Source organism: Octopus bimaculoides, chromosome 23 (assembly GCF_046866305.1).
Source record: "Octopus bimaculoides isolate indiv1 chromosome 23, ASM4686630v1, whole genome shotgun sequence".
NCBI lineage: Eukaryota > Metazoa > Mollusca > Cephalopoda > Octopoda > Octopodidae > Octopus > Octopus bimaculoides.
Window position 1 is genome coordinate 38,536,072 of NC_142950.1, and position 15,534 is coordinate 38,551,605.

Below are 15,534 nucleotides of genomic sequence, written 5' to 3' on the forward strand. Positions count from 1 at the left end.
ATGTTTTCATAACTTTTTTAATTTCACAATTGTAAAATTTATTCCATAATCAATAAATATTTACTTGAAAAATAATATATTGCTCTTCCAAACAAGCTGTTATGTTTTGCTGGTTTTTTAGAGCAAACTTGCCAAATATGAATAGCTCGCAGAGAAGCACAGAAACCAGCAGAGAAGCAAGGCACATTGTGAGGCAGACAAAATTAGCTTCTGAGAAGCCCAACTTTGCATATGAGCCCCAGGAGGATTCATTTTGAGACATTTTTTTGGAAAAGAAAAATGCTTCTGATATGTCATCAAATATATTACTTCTTTGGTAAAAATCATTGCAATTAATATGTAAGAAACCTGACTCTTTTAATTTCAGGTGCAGTCCATTTGATGGGCTTCCTTGCAGTATCCATCAACTCTCTGTTTCTGCCCTGACCTGAACCTTTCAACGAAATGGGGAATTGGCTTGGAAGTGAAAATGAGAAAAGCAGCACACCAACTTCATCACCACCACCACCCACACCATCAACTTCCTTCTCCCCACCCACAAAAACAACCCCTCTATCACCACCCACACCATCAACTTCCTTCTCCCCACCCACAAAAACAACGCCTCTATGGCCATCCACACCATCAACTTCCTTCTCCCCACCCACAAAAACAACCCCTCTATCACCACCCACACCATCAACTTCCTTCTCCCCACCCACAAAAACAACGCCTCTATGGCCATCCACACCATCAACTTCCTTCTCCCCACCCATAAGAACAACCCCTCTATGGCCACCCACACCATCAACCTCCTTCTCCCCACCCTCAAGAACAACCCCTCTGTCGCCACCCACACCATCAACTGGAACCAGTCAGAAGCAAGATACGACAAGGGCAGACAAGAAAGGTTTGTTTATTTAAAGACATAAACCATTGAGATTAATTTCTCAGAGACACCATCAACATTAAAAAATAATAGTTAAGTTACTTTTAACATTTAATTCAGTGAACATTAAAAAAAAATCAACTGGACATAATATATGCACAGGTATGTCTGTGGTTTAGGTGTTTGCTTCCCAACTACATCGTTATGGGTTCAATCCCACCGCATGGCACCTTGGCAAAGTGTCTTTTACTATAGTCCTTGGTAGACCAAAGCCTTGGGAGTGGATTTTGTTGACAGAAATTGAAAGAAGCACATTGTGTGTGTGTATCACTGTCTACTCCTGACTTTGCCATCCCATGAGAGTTGTAAACAAATGGGAATTGAAATCACAATCTTGCAAATGTGAATGCAACACTCTAATCACCAGGCTATGCACTTTCATTATTCTGTTGAGACTCTGTGGAATCGGCTGCTAACCTCTCTGACTGTTGGGTGCAGAGAGTGCAACAACAGAAAAAAAAAATATAATAAATTTAATGATTTTTTTACTTAATTATTGTCTTTTTTTTTTGTCTAAATCTGCAGATGTTCAGAGGTTTTTAATCCAATTGATAAGAGATATCAGTATGGCTGTATATTGTCCTGATCCGAATGTGAGTAAATACATGGTTGCATTCTTTTTCTTCTATTTCTTTCAACAAGTTTTCTTTTTTGTAAGCTATGATACTATTTTCACCTGTAAGGTGGATCAGGGATTGTAATTAATAATGATCAGCTTTGAAGGTATCTTTTATTTACCTTTCACTAACTGCCTCCTACAAAATCTCTTTAATACTCTGTCAAATTTAGTGCTTATTTATTCACATTGATATGAATAAACCTCATGGTTCTGGGTTCAGTCCCACTGCATGGCTCCTCGGCTAAGTGTCTTTTACTATAGCCCCAGGCTGACCAAAACTCTGTGAGTGGATTTTGTAGACAGAAACTGAAAGAAGCCCACTGTATATATGTGTGTGTGTGTGTGTATATGTATGTATATATGTGTGTGTGCATGTATGGATGGATGTATGTTGTATGTATGTATGTATGTGTCATGTATATATTTGTATGTATGTGTATATACTTGTATGTATATATGTGTATGTATATAATCAGTCAGTAGTTCTTAAGTCTGAAGAGGTACATTCTAAAACTTAGTGAAGTAATAATTAATATTGTTGCCGGTTATGGCCAGTCAGGAAGTCACCGTTGGTTTTGTACCTCTATAGTTCTTAGTGGAACAGATCACTTTTCAGACGCATTGACCAAAGGCTGTGGAAAACAAAAGGAAACTCTGAAAGGAAATAACAATGATATTAAATTCTTTCATTATATTTGTCACATGGGTCCACTCATTCAAACGTTACAATAAAGCTTACAGAATGTATGAGGATGTGTATACTTAAGATCGAACAAAAATTGGGAATACATAGATATGGCATGTAAAACACACCCACTACACTCTCGGAGTAGTTGGCGTTAGGAAGGGCATCCAGCTGTAGAAACTCTGCCAGACCAGATTGGAGCTCTGGTGCAGCTGCTGGCTCTCCAGACCTCAGTCAAACCATCCAACCCATGCCAGCATGGAAAATGGGCGTTAATTGATGATGATGATGAATGCAAATAAACAAAATAAAAAATAAAATGTCAATCAAGAGAGGCAGGAACCTATCACCTAGATTTAATCAGATCACCCTACGATCCTGACCAGCTTTCTCTTCCAAACACAGTCACTGAAAAGCTTATGAGACTCAAATCTTCGAGTGAATGAGAAAGGGGCCTATGTCCTCTGTCCAGCAAAACATGAACTGCTACACTTCAACAGCAGATGGCAGTACAAAGTGTAAATAGCATGCGATACGCCTGCCTTCAGAATGAGACAATTTGGCATAGCTGTTTGGACACTAATATGGCATGACTGATTGCACATTCAGCCTGTTTTAGCAACAGTACTGTTTAGGTACTGGAGGTAAACACATGCACAGAAATATGCACTTTACAAATAAAGAGTGAGAGGCAGGAGAGAGAGAGAGAGAGAGAGAGAGAGAGAGAGACAATGCAATTTATTAATTCAACATGGTTGACAGAAACACTCTTCCTTTCTTCATATAAAGTGAAATAAACTTACAAGCATAGAAGAGGGAGAGAAAATGAAAGAAATATTTAAATGATGTCAAAGAAACACATGCAGTAACAAAAGCCCTTTCAGATATTCTAAAACGGGTTCGCACCCTTCGATTACAATTTTGTTCTGGTGAACCCTCATAGCCATTCGGTGTTTGAAAGCTAGTTTCATAGAAACTTCTTCCAGAATTCCTATTTTGCTTTTCACACATCAGCTTGTGTGGGTTGAACAATGTGAAATGTTGGAGAAAGAATCCTAGCTGTTTCTTGCAATATAATACCAATACAAACATCGAAAGCAAATTTGTTTCAGGGGCCCCTTAAAGAGATACTATTGTGGATCCCCAATTTACTATCTTGTTATGTGGCCCCTCAGGGGCCCTATTGACCCCGGTTGAGAACCACTGATCCAAAAGAACAAAAGCTATAAGAACCAGAGGAGCACTGGGATCAGTGTAATAATTAAGTAGCCACTTCTCTTAAAAACTCTTTTGAAGCCATTAATATTGTGATTAAGAAAGGCAGAGTAAGCTGGCAGAATTGTTGGCATATTGGACAAAAAAGCTTAACATTTCTTCCAGTTCTGGGTTCAAATTCTGCTGAGGCCAGGATTAGAGGACACAAAAACACACACTAACATATAAATATAACAGGAGCTGACAATGTCGACATTGCTTGGCCAAGACAGCAAGGATTGGGAAGAACTTGTTTGATTCAGGATCCTTCTTAAAGTCCCAAAAGTGAGATGGTTAGTTAGTGCCCTCATCAGAGGAAATTCTGGTTGAAAATGTGTAAATCCCTACCTGCAGATGAGCAAACAAAAAGCATTCAGGTACTGACCTATTTTGGGCACAACTCCAAGTAACTAAAGGGAGATAACTCTATCTTGACCAGAGGAGATGTCATAAGGTAGAATTTCATTTCAGAGTTTTTTCACAGCCTCTGGCCAGTGAATCTGAAAAGTTACCTGTTCCACTAAGAATTATAGAGGTACAAAACCAATGGTGACTTCCTAACTGGCCATAACTGGCAACAATATCAATTACTATTTCACTAAGTTTTAAAATGTTCCTCTCTTCAGACTTAAGAACTACAGACTGATTAATACATACATATGCATACATATATACATACACATACATACACATACATACATATACATATATATATATATATATATATATATATATATATCTTGTAGGTACAGGCATGGCTATGTGGTTAAGAAACTTGCTTCCTAACTTTGAAGTCTTAGATTTAGTCTCACTATGCAGAACCTTGGCAAGGGTCCTTTATTATAGCTTTTACAAGGTCAATCAAACCTCTGTAAATGGATTTGGTAGATGGAAACTGAAAGAAACAGCACCATCATCGTCGTAGTTTAACGTCCAATTTCCATGCTGGCATGGATTGGACAGTTTGACTGAGGACTGGCGAGCCAGAAGGCTGCACCAGGGTCCAATCTGATCTGGGAAAGTTTCTACAGCTGGATGCCCTTCCTAACGCCAATCATTCCGATAGTGTAGTGGGTGCTTTTACGTGCCACCGGCATGAGGGCCAGTCAGGCGGTACTGGCATCAACCACGCTCAAAAGGCATTTTTTACGTGCCACCTGCATGGGAGCCAGTCTGGCGACAGTGGCGCAACCATGCTCGAATGTTGTTTTTCACATGCCACTGGCACATGTGCCAATAATGTAACACTGGCAACAATCACGCTTGAATGATGCTTTTCACATGCCCACCAGCACGGGGGCCAGTCAGTGGCCCTGGCAATGATCACGCTTGGATGGTGCTTTTAATGTTCCACTGCCATGAGTGCCCTGTCAATGCCCACATCAGCGATTTTGATTTCACTTGCTTCAACAGGTCTTCGCAAGCAAAGTTTATTATCCAATGAATGAAGGGTACTCATAAGTGGGCTGGTTATACACCACTGGCCTAGGCCTTGGGTTATGGTCTCACTTGGCTTGCTGGATCTTTTCAAGCACAGCATATCTCCAAAGGTCTCGGTCACTAGTCATTGCCTCAGTGAGGCCAAGTGTTCGAAGATCATGCTTCACCACCTCATCCCAGGTCTTCCTGGGTCTACCTCTTCCACAGGTTCCCTCAACTGCTAGGGTGTGCCAATTTTTCACACAGCCGTCCTCATCCATTCTCACCACATGTCCATACCAGCGCAGTCGTCTCTCTTGTACACCACATCTGTTGCTTCTTAGGTCCAACTTTTCTCTCGGGGTGCTTACACTCTGTTGTGTATGCACATTGACATTACACATCCATCGGAACATACTGGCTTCATTCCTTGCGAGCTTACGCATGTCCTCAGCAGTCACAGCCCATGTTTCACTGCCATGTAGCATGGCTGTTCATACACATGCGTCATACAGTCTGCCTTTTACTCTGAGAAAGAGGCCCTTTGTCGCCAGCAGGGGTAAGAGGTCTCTGAACTTTGCCCAGGCTATTCTTATTCTCGCAGCTACACTTTCAGCACACCCACCCCCACTACTGACTTGGTCACCTACATCACGGAAGCTATTAACTACTTCTAGATTTTCTCCCTGGAATATGGCGGAAGTTGTTCTCTGCACATTTTCAGTGTTTATTGCTCCTGAGCATCTGCCACATACAAAAACTATCTTCCCAGTTAGCCTTCCTTTGATATTGCTGCACCTCTAATGTGTCCATAGCTTACACTGGGTACATCTTATGGAGTTTCTACCTATGCCTTTTCTACAGATCGAGCAGGGCCATCTACCTGAAGGGATTTGTGGTTTGTCTGCCTTCCTACTTATTAAGACTTTGGCTTTAGCTAGGTTGACTCCAAGGCCCTTCGATTCTAATCCTTGCTTCCACACCTAAAACTTTTCCTCTAGTTCTGATAGTGACTCAGCAATTAGAGCAAGGTCATCAGTATACCCTTGTTTCGACATCATCTGATGGTTGTAAACTAGCATCATCATCATACAAATGATGGTAGTTTCTAGTCATCTGTGTAAAACATCTCTGGCCTTGGGTAAAAATTTTACCTTCTTTGAAATGGTTTGTGACCGGAAGAGTATCCAGTTGTAGAAAATCTGCCTCAAGAAATTCTGTCTAAATCCTGCAAGTATAGAAAAGCGAATGATGATGATGATGATGTAGTTTTTATGTTGATGCAGCACCCAGATCCACTACTTTTATTTCTTTATACTTCTAGGTGCTGTATACAGCTATAAACCTGGTTGACATTTTTGGTCCTGTGAAAGCTTTGTCAATTTTATGGGAACTGTACCCAGGGCTAACATCAGAAAAGCAAATTTCTTTATTCCACATTTTCGTGAGCTTAAGAGTAAAGTATCCAGGTAAGTAATACACCCTACAGGTGGAAGATTGACTAATGATACTAAAGTGAAACTTGAGCAACACTCACATGAGTACTGCTCTTGTACCTGGGACAGGTATTGCTCTTACATACATACAAAATGATACCTAGGTTCAGTCCCATTGCGTGGGTCCTAATTTGTATAAACTTTGGAGACTTTGGAGAGATTAATAATGTTGCCTCTGTATTTTGATTTTGTTCTTTTGTCTCTCTCTCTCTCTCTCTCTCTCTCTCTCTCTCACACACAGGTACCATATTATTTGATGAAGAAGAACTGTTCTTACCGCACAATGGATTGCTATATTTTCACAAAAATCAAGAATGGATTTTACTTGCCTATTTAATTATTGGTATCCAAGATTATCCTGACTCCCTGTTCTATCAGATGGCATGTTATGAAGACACATCTGATCTAACCCTGGTGGAAATATTGCAAGAATATTCTTTGAATATTCCTAAATGGGTTGATTTGTTAATTGAAAAAATTTTGGTCAATGGTGCCCCATGTGAGTACTTATGTGCTTACAGGAAAGCACCTGCACTTCATGTTGCTGCAGAAATTGCTACTGTTTCAGGTGAGGAATTAGAGAATTCATTCTTGTAAAAGTTTCTCTTTTCTAGTAATACAGAATGGCTCTTTACAACTGATGACTTAATAAATTCTACAATTGAAAACATATTTTGTTTTGTTATGAAGGAATATTTCTGTTCAAAACCCAGACTAAGAAGGCAAAATGATAATAGGTTAACAAAATGGAATGTCCAAAACTATTATTCTACATTTGAATATTTTAACTGAAAATTTTAAGATTTAATATCAATAGTAACCAACATTCAAACTGTTATAACAGGCAAGATATAATGTATAGATGACAAACTATTATAACATATAATGTAAGATGGGTGAATTATTATAACATGTGAGGTATAATGTATAGAGGGACAATAAACTTCTGACAGTCAAAGATTTACTTGTAATTACTTAAAGAGTATAGCTTAATGAAGTTCCTATTACAGATCTTAATAGAAAACTCCAACTTCATTTTGGTAGCAGCCTAGATACTGTTTAAACGATGGGGATTTTATATATAATGCGCTCTTAAAGGAGTAAATGTAACAGGTAGATGATCGTACCATTCATTTCTGATGTAGCTAGTGTAAAAAGACTTCCGTGGTGTAGAGTGAGTCAAAACAAGAGATGGTAATTATGAAATTCATTGTGCAGCAAATGGAGTAAGTTATTTAATATTCAAAGTTAAGATTTTTAAACCAAATATCATTACCATCATCATCATCATCATCATCATTTAATGTCTGTTGTCTATGCTGGCATGGGTTGTCGGACAGTTTGACCAGGCAAGCTGGAAGGCTGGTTTCTACGGCTGGATGCCCTTCCTAATACCATCTACTCTGAGAGTGTAATGAGTGCTAAATATGTTTTCATGTATGGAATTTGCTTCCATTGCACTTTTTCAGGACAGTTCCAGACATTTTTTTATGTTCTCCAATGGGCAAGTACTTCAAAGGACCAACTAGATACAACAGACAGAAATAAACAAACAGCTTTTGAAAGGATTTGTGATTTGGTTGATGACCACCCATCAACCAGTAAAAGAGTATTGACACAACTGCTGAATAAGGATTGTCAGTTACCCCACAACACGTCTGAGAGCTGCCGTAAGATTCCAGGTAAGCAAGATTTTACTGGTATTGGGGGTTGTGTTGATGTTATCAGTTGAATTGGTGCATTGATTTTGTTGTTGTGTTGATGTTGTTTGCAATAATTATTTGTTTACTCTTATGTTGTATCTTGTAATAAGCTGCAGGATTCCCAGGCAGTGTTTATAATTTTAACACTGTTGTCCAGGTGTTGAAACCATAGTGATACCTGTTTGGCAGCTGATGATGTGAATACTTGGGCACTACTTAAATATTGATGTCTAGTTTAGAGAGGTTCTGTGGCATCTAAATATTTTTGATGATGCTGGTGGTGATGATCGCACTCTTATGTAACAGAACTTTGTTTACTGGAAACCAAACACCCTCCAATTTGACAAAAAAAAAAATTTTAGGGAAATTTGGCTGCTATTTCTAGCAGATGAATGGCCATGTTGAGCAATAATTCTGGCTTGCAGTATCTTTAGGGGGCCGTTGGAAGCCCATAAGAAAGGAACAAAATGTTAAGGGGGTACTTGGTGCTCAGAGGTGTTGTGATTTTTCTTTAGAATAAAATATTTAAACCAAATACAATTCTTTAAACACATTTTTCAAAAGTGAAAAGGAAAAAAAACAAAAAAATTCTTTGTTGTTGAATTAAAATGTAAGACATTGTGCTATAAGTGAGCAGAAATATAACTGATGGTGTGACCAACATAATTTTGCTATGTAAGCTCTATAATTTTCATTAAAAAAAAGAAATTGGAGGAAATTCTATTGCATTACTTGGATAATAAACCACAATATAAAATTAGTTTCAGAAAAAAACAATAACTTTTGTTTTTTTCTTTTTTGTTAGAGTTAGTCTAGATGAAATGCAGTTTGGTTTTGTGTGAGGGAGAAGCACCACTGACCATATATTCCTGGTAAGGCAACTTCAGAACTACCTGGCCACGACTGAACCCCTGTACTTGGTTTTTGTTGACTTGGAGAGAGTCTTTGACAAGATTCCCTGCTCCCTTATATGGTGGTTAGGAAGAGAGGAGTGGCTGGTGATAGCTATACAAGCCATGTACAGTAATGCTGTCAGTAAAGCGAGGCTTGGCAATAGATGAATTCGGGGTAGAAAGTAGGAGTTCATTAAGGTTCAAATCTCAACTTCCTCTTTGTTTGTCATAATTCTCCAATGACAGGAATTTAGGATGGGCTGCCCCCCCCCCCCATCCCCCGGGAGCTCCTCTATGCTGATGACCTTCTTCTTATAGCCGAATCACTAACAGAGCTGGAGGAAAAATTCCATGAGTGGAAGCAAGGTCTGGAGTCAAAGGGCTTTAGAGTCAATCTAGCAAAAAAACCAAAGTCTTAGTAAGTAGAAAGGCAGACAAATCACAAATCCCTTCAGGTAGATGACTCTGCTTGGTCTGTAGAAAAGGTGTAGGTAGAAACTCCATAAGGTGTACCCAGTGCAAGCCACAGACACATAAGAGGGGCAGCATTATTAGAGGAAGGTTAACAGGGAAAATAGTCTTTGTGTGTGGCAGATGCACAGATACAGTAAACAGTAGGAATACACAGAAAATTGACTCTATGAAATGCCAATGGAGATATCTAGAAGTAGTTGATAGCTTCCGTTATCTAAGTGACCAAGTTAGCAGTGGAAGTGGATGCTCTGAGAGCATTGCTGCTAGAATAAAAATGGGCAAAGTTTAGAAAGCTTCTACCTTTGCTGTCAACAAAGAGCCTCTCCCTCAGAGTGAAGGGCAGATTGTATGATGCCTGTGTGTGAACAGCCATGCTACATGGTATTGAAACATGGGCTGTGACTACAGAGGACATGTGTAGGCTTGAAAGAAATGCAACTAGTATGCTCCACTGGGTGTGCATGTTTGACAGAGTGTAAGCATTTTGATAGAAAGGTCAGGCATAAGAGGCATCAGATGTGGTGTGCAATGGTCATGTAATGCGTATGGACGAGGGCAGCTGCATAAAGAAGTGTCAATCTCTAACTGTGGAGGGAACCTGTAGAAGAGGTAGACCCAGGAAGACATGGGACGAGGTGGTGAAGCATGACCTTCAAACATGCCAAATCAGACTGGGGTCTGGTTCAGCTTGCCAGCCTTGGTCAAACCAGCCAACAGCATGGACAACAGATGCTAAATGATGATGATGATTATATATTTATGTATACACACATATCAGAATTATTTATATTGATTTTATTTTACCAATCCAATTCTTCATTATAGTTACATGTGCTGGTATAGAAATGGCCCGTGTGAGACAGAACATTGAATCTGCTATTAATAAGAAGAACTATGAATTTGCAACCGTTCAGTGTAGGAGAGGTGCTAACCTTTTGCTGTATTGTCATCAAGTAAAAGACCTAAGCAAATATTATCAGGGCTTATATGCTGTAAGTTTTTTTCGTCTCTCATTGATTTACTTCTTTTTAATCCTCCTCCTCCTCCTATGCTAATTTAGTTGTCAGTTATTTTATCTTGAGGTTTGTTGACAAGTTTCCTCAAACCTCAAGAATCTTTCTTAGGATTCTTGCAGAATATAGAACAGTACTTTTCTGTACTTGGACAATGCGAGTTTCAGCTCTAATCTCTTTCAGTCTTTTAAGTAGCATTTTGGGTGTTGTGCCAAATGCTCCATTTCCTACAGGAATAATTGTTGTCTTGGTCTGCCACACTCTCCTCAGCTCTTAGCCTTCATCCTGGTATTTCTCAGTTTTCTCCCATTTCTTTTCTATCAACTCTTCTCTCAGAGCGAATTGCAAAATCTATGATATTACATTGTTTGTTTAGTCCTCTACGATCATATTTGGTCTTCTTGCTTCATTGGTGTGGTCAGTCTTTATTGGGAAGTCCCACAAGGTCCTGTAGTTCTCATTTTCCGTTATAGCTCCTGGTTCATGTCCAGACCACCTTCCTGTTGTTTTCAGGCCACACACTTGCCTACCATTTCTCCTTCTCCATGCTAGCCTGTCTACGACTGTGATTCGAACCTGGGTCTCCACATTCTCCATTCACTGATCTGCCTCTTGTTTTCAACAGTTCTTCTTTAGATACTCTTAGGTCTTTTCTGCTTACTCCTTCCTTCAGGGCCCATGTCATGGCCATCATAGTCATTGTTGGGATCTCTCCTTTTTCAATCCTAATTATTAAATATTTTTTTTAAATATCAAATTTTTAATTAAATTTTTTTTTCTTTTTTTTTTTTCCCAAGTCTAGAGCAAAGACTGCCCCGTCGGAACCAACCCAGGATACTTTTGTCTTCCTTGATTTCCTGGAGAAAACTCTGCACTCTCGTACAATTAAACAGTTTGATAATGGTAAGTTGGGACTTGTGTCTTTCTGTCCTGGAACTGCTGCACTCTTCTTTTATGCCAGTTTGCTGCTGCTAGCTGAGATATCTATTGTGTTTCTCGAAATTCATTTACCCTTACACACACACACACACACACACACACACACATCTACAAACATGTTTGATATTTTATTGTTTTTCTTGCAGCAGATATTGATGCCATTTTAGAAAATGTACATAAAATGGAAGAAGATGAGGTGAACAAATTTCTTCTGGAAAAATCTAGATCTTCTAAATCCTGGCCAATGCTATACTTTTTTCTCGGTGGAACAAAACCACGACTTAGAAAATTCAATGCTTCCCACATGAATATTTCAACTTTATTGAAATCAAGACAATCTAATGAAATCAATAGATCATCTGCTCTTGAATTATTAATGAATCTTCTGAGGAATGGTCTTCTCTCGGGACATGATAGTGCTGTGAAAATTCACACAATCCTGCAACTGACACTAAATATTGGTAACATAGAATATATTTCTTCTGTATTTGCTCTTGTTTTTGTTGTTAGCTTTTTTTTTTTTTATCAATTTTTGCTATCTTTTTAAGTCTTTTTGTTTAATAATTTTTCTTGTTTATAAATATTATAAAGATGATGGTACCATTTTCATAGAGAATGTTTGGGATGTAGAGCATGAGCATCCAAGAAGATAATCAGGATGTTGGAAGTATTCAAGGAGTCTTTCGGATTAGATGGTTCTTTTAATTTTATTCTTTGGCTGATTTCCATTGTTGTAGGCCTGTGGCCATGTTGGTAGCCACTGCAATGCATTCCATGTGACATTTCTCCTGATACTTTTGGGAAAATGATTTTACTCTTAACATTTAAAAAATGTTTTTTTCCTTCTTCATTCATCTTCAGTGAATGTTGGTTTGACCAGGGAAGTCATCACATGGTATCCAGCAATTGTCAAGTGTTTCAACCACCCTGAACCATCTCACTGGTGGTTCAGCAGAGCTGGTCAAATCACTGCTTATCATCTCCTCCTGGCTCCTAGCTTTATTCCTCTCACTTGCTCCATAACCAGGCTCTTCTGCCTCTCCCATCATTTGTGCAGCTATTTTTTCACTCTTTTCCTCTTACTCCAATAGCTGTAAGCATTCTCCATAGTAACTGGGTAGGAAATTAGTTCCATTATTGAGGATAATATTACCTTTCCTCCTTCAGGGGTCAATAAGGCACCAATTGAGTACCAGGACGGATTTCATTAACTAAATCTTCCTTCAAATTTCTGTGTGAGAAACCAATTTAGAATTGTTTGAGCATTTGAGAAAATGCATTGCAATATTTCTTCTGGCTCTATATGTTCTGAGTTCAAATCCTGCCAAGCTCATCTTGCTCCCCCATCTTTTCAGGGCCACTGAAGTTGATAAAATAAAGTAGCAGCCAAAGAATGCAGTTGATTCTGGCCCATTGTCCCCAAATTTCTGCTCTTGTATCTGTATTACAAACATTAATTACTTTTGAAAATTTTCTTTTCCATCTTTCTGATGTTGACAAAAGAAAGCATCAGTCAAATATTGTGCTTGATAGAATCAACTAACTCTTCACCCCAAATTCAAGGCCTTCAGCTTATTTTAAAACAATTATTATTATTATAATTATTAAGGTAAACTTATCCTGGTAAACTTATCAATACGTGACAAAATGCTTCGTCGCTTTGCCCTTTTATTCCTCTGGGGTTCAGAAAATATGTACCAGTTGAGCACTGGAGTTGGTGTAATGGACTGAACCACTTCCTCTAGAATTGCTGGCCTTGTGCCAAAATTTGAAACCGATATTTAACAAAAATAGTAGAGTGCTTCAAGGGCCAAGAATTTTGTGTTAGCACTTACGAAACTAGTTAGAAATCCTGGGGTTATAAGTCCCATATACTGGTGATAATGGTATTTTCCTGGATAGTTCTGGAACAAATCATAAATAAGATTATCATTGGTATATGAATTTATAACATCTGGATTTGTGACTAGTTTGATAAGTGTCAACGCATGGAACTCTCAGCTTTTGAGTCACTCTCTCATTTCTACCAAATACAAATAAAAGCAAAAAATATACATTTAAATAAATCTATTCTTTGTTTATTTCTTGCCCCCAGGTTCTCTTGATGCTTTAGATTACGGCCTTAACAACAAGAACATCAATGTGGTGAACGCCAGAAACGAGACTCTATTGCATTCCTTGGTACAAACTGAAGTTGAAGATGTTCAGTTTTACATAAAAGTTGTCAAACTGTTGCTGAGGAAAGGGATTAAAAAATCACTGAAAGACTCCCAAGGTCGAAAGGCAGAGGATCTCGTCTCCATTTTAAAGCTGCCGGGAGCACTTCTCAAAGTGGAAAATATCAGTAAGATATACAGTTTGATTTCCTTCCATCGTGTTCTTGCTGTCTTTGTCATTCTCATCACAGTCATTATTGCTTACACCACCACAATAGCCATCATCATCACCTGGAGGAGGAGACCCCCTTCAGTCATGAATAACCATGGGATTGCACCTAGAAAGTTACCCTCCCATGAAATCTGGCTTTGTGCAGCCCCTGGCAAACAGTTTTTTGTGGAAACTGGGTTCTCGAGGTGGTCATGAAGCTCTGCAGTAATTTTGGGATCTCTACTTTTGAGATCCTGTCTAACAATTTACATAAGAGTCCGATGGTCCCTATCTGAAAGTTTTGGTTTCCTTCTGGAGTTTTGTTTCGACGAGGAGATTTTTCCCTCTTTCTCAAAGGCTGTCATTACTTTCGAGACAATACTTCTTGATACAGCAAACATTTCAGCTGTTTTCATTATGCTAGCGCCTGCCATACGAGCACCAACAATTTGACCTCTTTGAAAGTCCGATAGATCTGTCATTTTAATGAATTTTAATGACCTTTTTCTGATGACACCTGCAAAGAAACAGAAATTTTAGTAAAACATATTAAGCAACACTAACAATAAATAAAAAAAAATAATAAACATGTTTTTGACAGTTTTATAAATATTTCAAAGTTATGATGCTAGGGGTTTCTATTATTTTGTCCAACCCCTGTACACACACACACACACACACACACACACACACACACACACTCACATATACAGTAGCCTGCAACATGGTTGTGCAGTTAACAAGTTTGCTTTTCAACTTCATGGTTTCAGATTCTCTCCTACTGTTTAACTCTTTGGCAAATGTCCCCTACTGTAGCACCAGGGTCACCAAAACCTTTTCAATTGCTGTTTGTAATCAATGTTCAACATCATACAAGTAGTGATGTTTGTTTGCAGTTTTTTCCTGAGAAACATGTCCATGTTTGGGAGTGGCAGATTATTAACGTTTATTGTATACAGGTGAAGGTTGGCAATAGGAAGAATATCAGCTTGTGGAAATTCTAGTTCTATGAATCTTGTCTGACTGCTGCTGCTGCTGATGATGATGATGATGATGATGATGATGATGATGATGTATGTGTCTTTGTGACTATTCGTATGGACACACATATGGATACACGCATTCACACCCAGTACTTTCATATAGCACACGCACTTGTAAAATTAGATATTTGTTCTCTGTAGATTGCTGCAACGATCTTGGAAATGTGATGGATGAAGTAAAGAAGCTGAAGTCAACTCGTAACAAACAGCTTTTGGCATCTTACTGTACCATTGGCATGTATATGCTGTTAGAAACAAAGGCCACACTATCGAAATCAAAGCAAGTGGTGGAATTTTGTACAACAAGTGCAACGGTGGCCTTTGCATTAGGACTTACAGAAACTGCAGAACATGATTTGGCTCATGCGATATACTGGTGTAGTTCAGTGCAGGTTTCAAGAACTTTCTCCATTTTTTAACTCTTTTCTTTCTCTTTTGTTTCTCTTTTTTGTCCTTTCTTTGTCCAAGAATACTTTTGCCTCTTTTTTTTTGGTTATTTTGTTTTTGTATTTTACATTGCGGGTGTGGCTGTGTGGTTAAGAATCTTGCATCCCAACTTTGTGGTCCTTGGTTCAATCCCACTGTTGAGCACCTTGGCCAACTGTCTTCTACTGTAACGATCATTATGTGTATATATATAAATACACACACATACTGCATTTAATGGCATGTAAGACACTTTTTCCCTGCCAAATATCTCA

General features: G+C 38.7%; 1 protein-coding gene across 4 annotated transcripts in view; it reads left to right on the plus strand.

Annotated features, from left to right (window-relative positions):
- The window catches only part of LOC106883348 (uncharacterized), a 33,882-nt gene that overhangs the window by 3,074 nt on the left and 15,274 nt on the right, over positions 1–15,534 (plus strand). For 3 of the 4 annotated variants that reach the window (XM_089340225.1, XM_089340227.1, XM_089340226.1), the window contains exons 2-11: positions 368–889; positions 1,454–1,521; positions 6,230–6,374; positions 6,643–6,969; positions 7,871–8,083; positions 10,297–10,463; positions 11,282–11,387; positions 11,570–11,884; positions 13,519–13,767; positions 14,975–15,225. In XM_089340225.1, the coding sequence (XP_089196351.1) occupies positions 445–889; positions 1,454–1,521; positions 6,230–6,374; positions 6,643–6,969; positions 7,871–8,083; positions 10,297–10,463; positions 11,282–11,387; positions 11,570–11,884; positions 13,519–13,767; positions 14,975–15,225 (2,286 nt within the window). In that variant the 5' untranslated portion in view covers positions 368–444. The remainder of the gene's footprint in view (positions 1–367; positions 890–1,453; positions 1,522–6,229; positions 6,375–6,642; positions 6,970–7,870; positions 8,084–10,296; positions 10,464–11,281; positions 11,388–11,569; positions 11,885–13,518; positions 13,768–14,974; positions 15,226–15,534) is intronic. The other variant, XM_089340228.1, reaches the window with a different exon arrangement.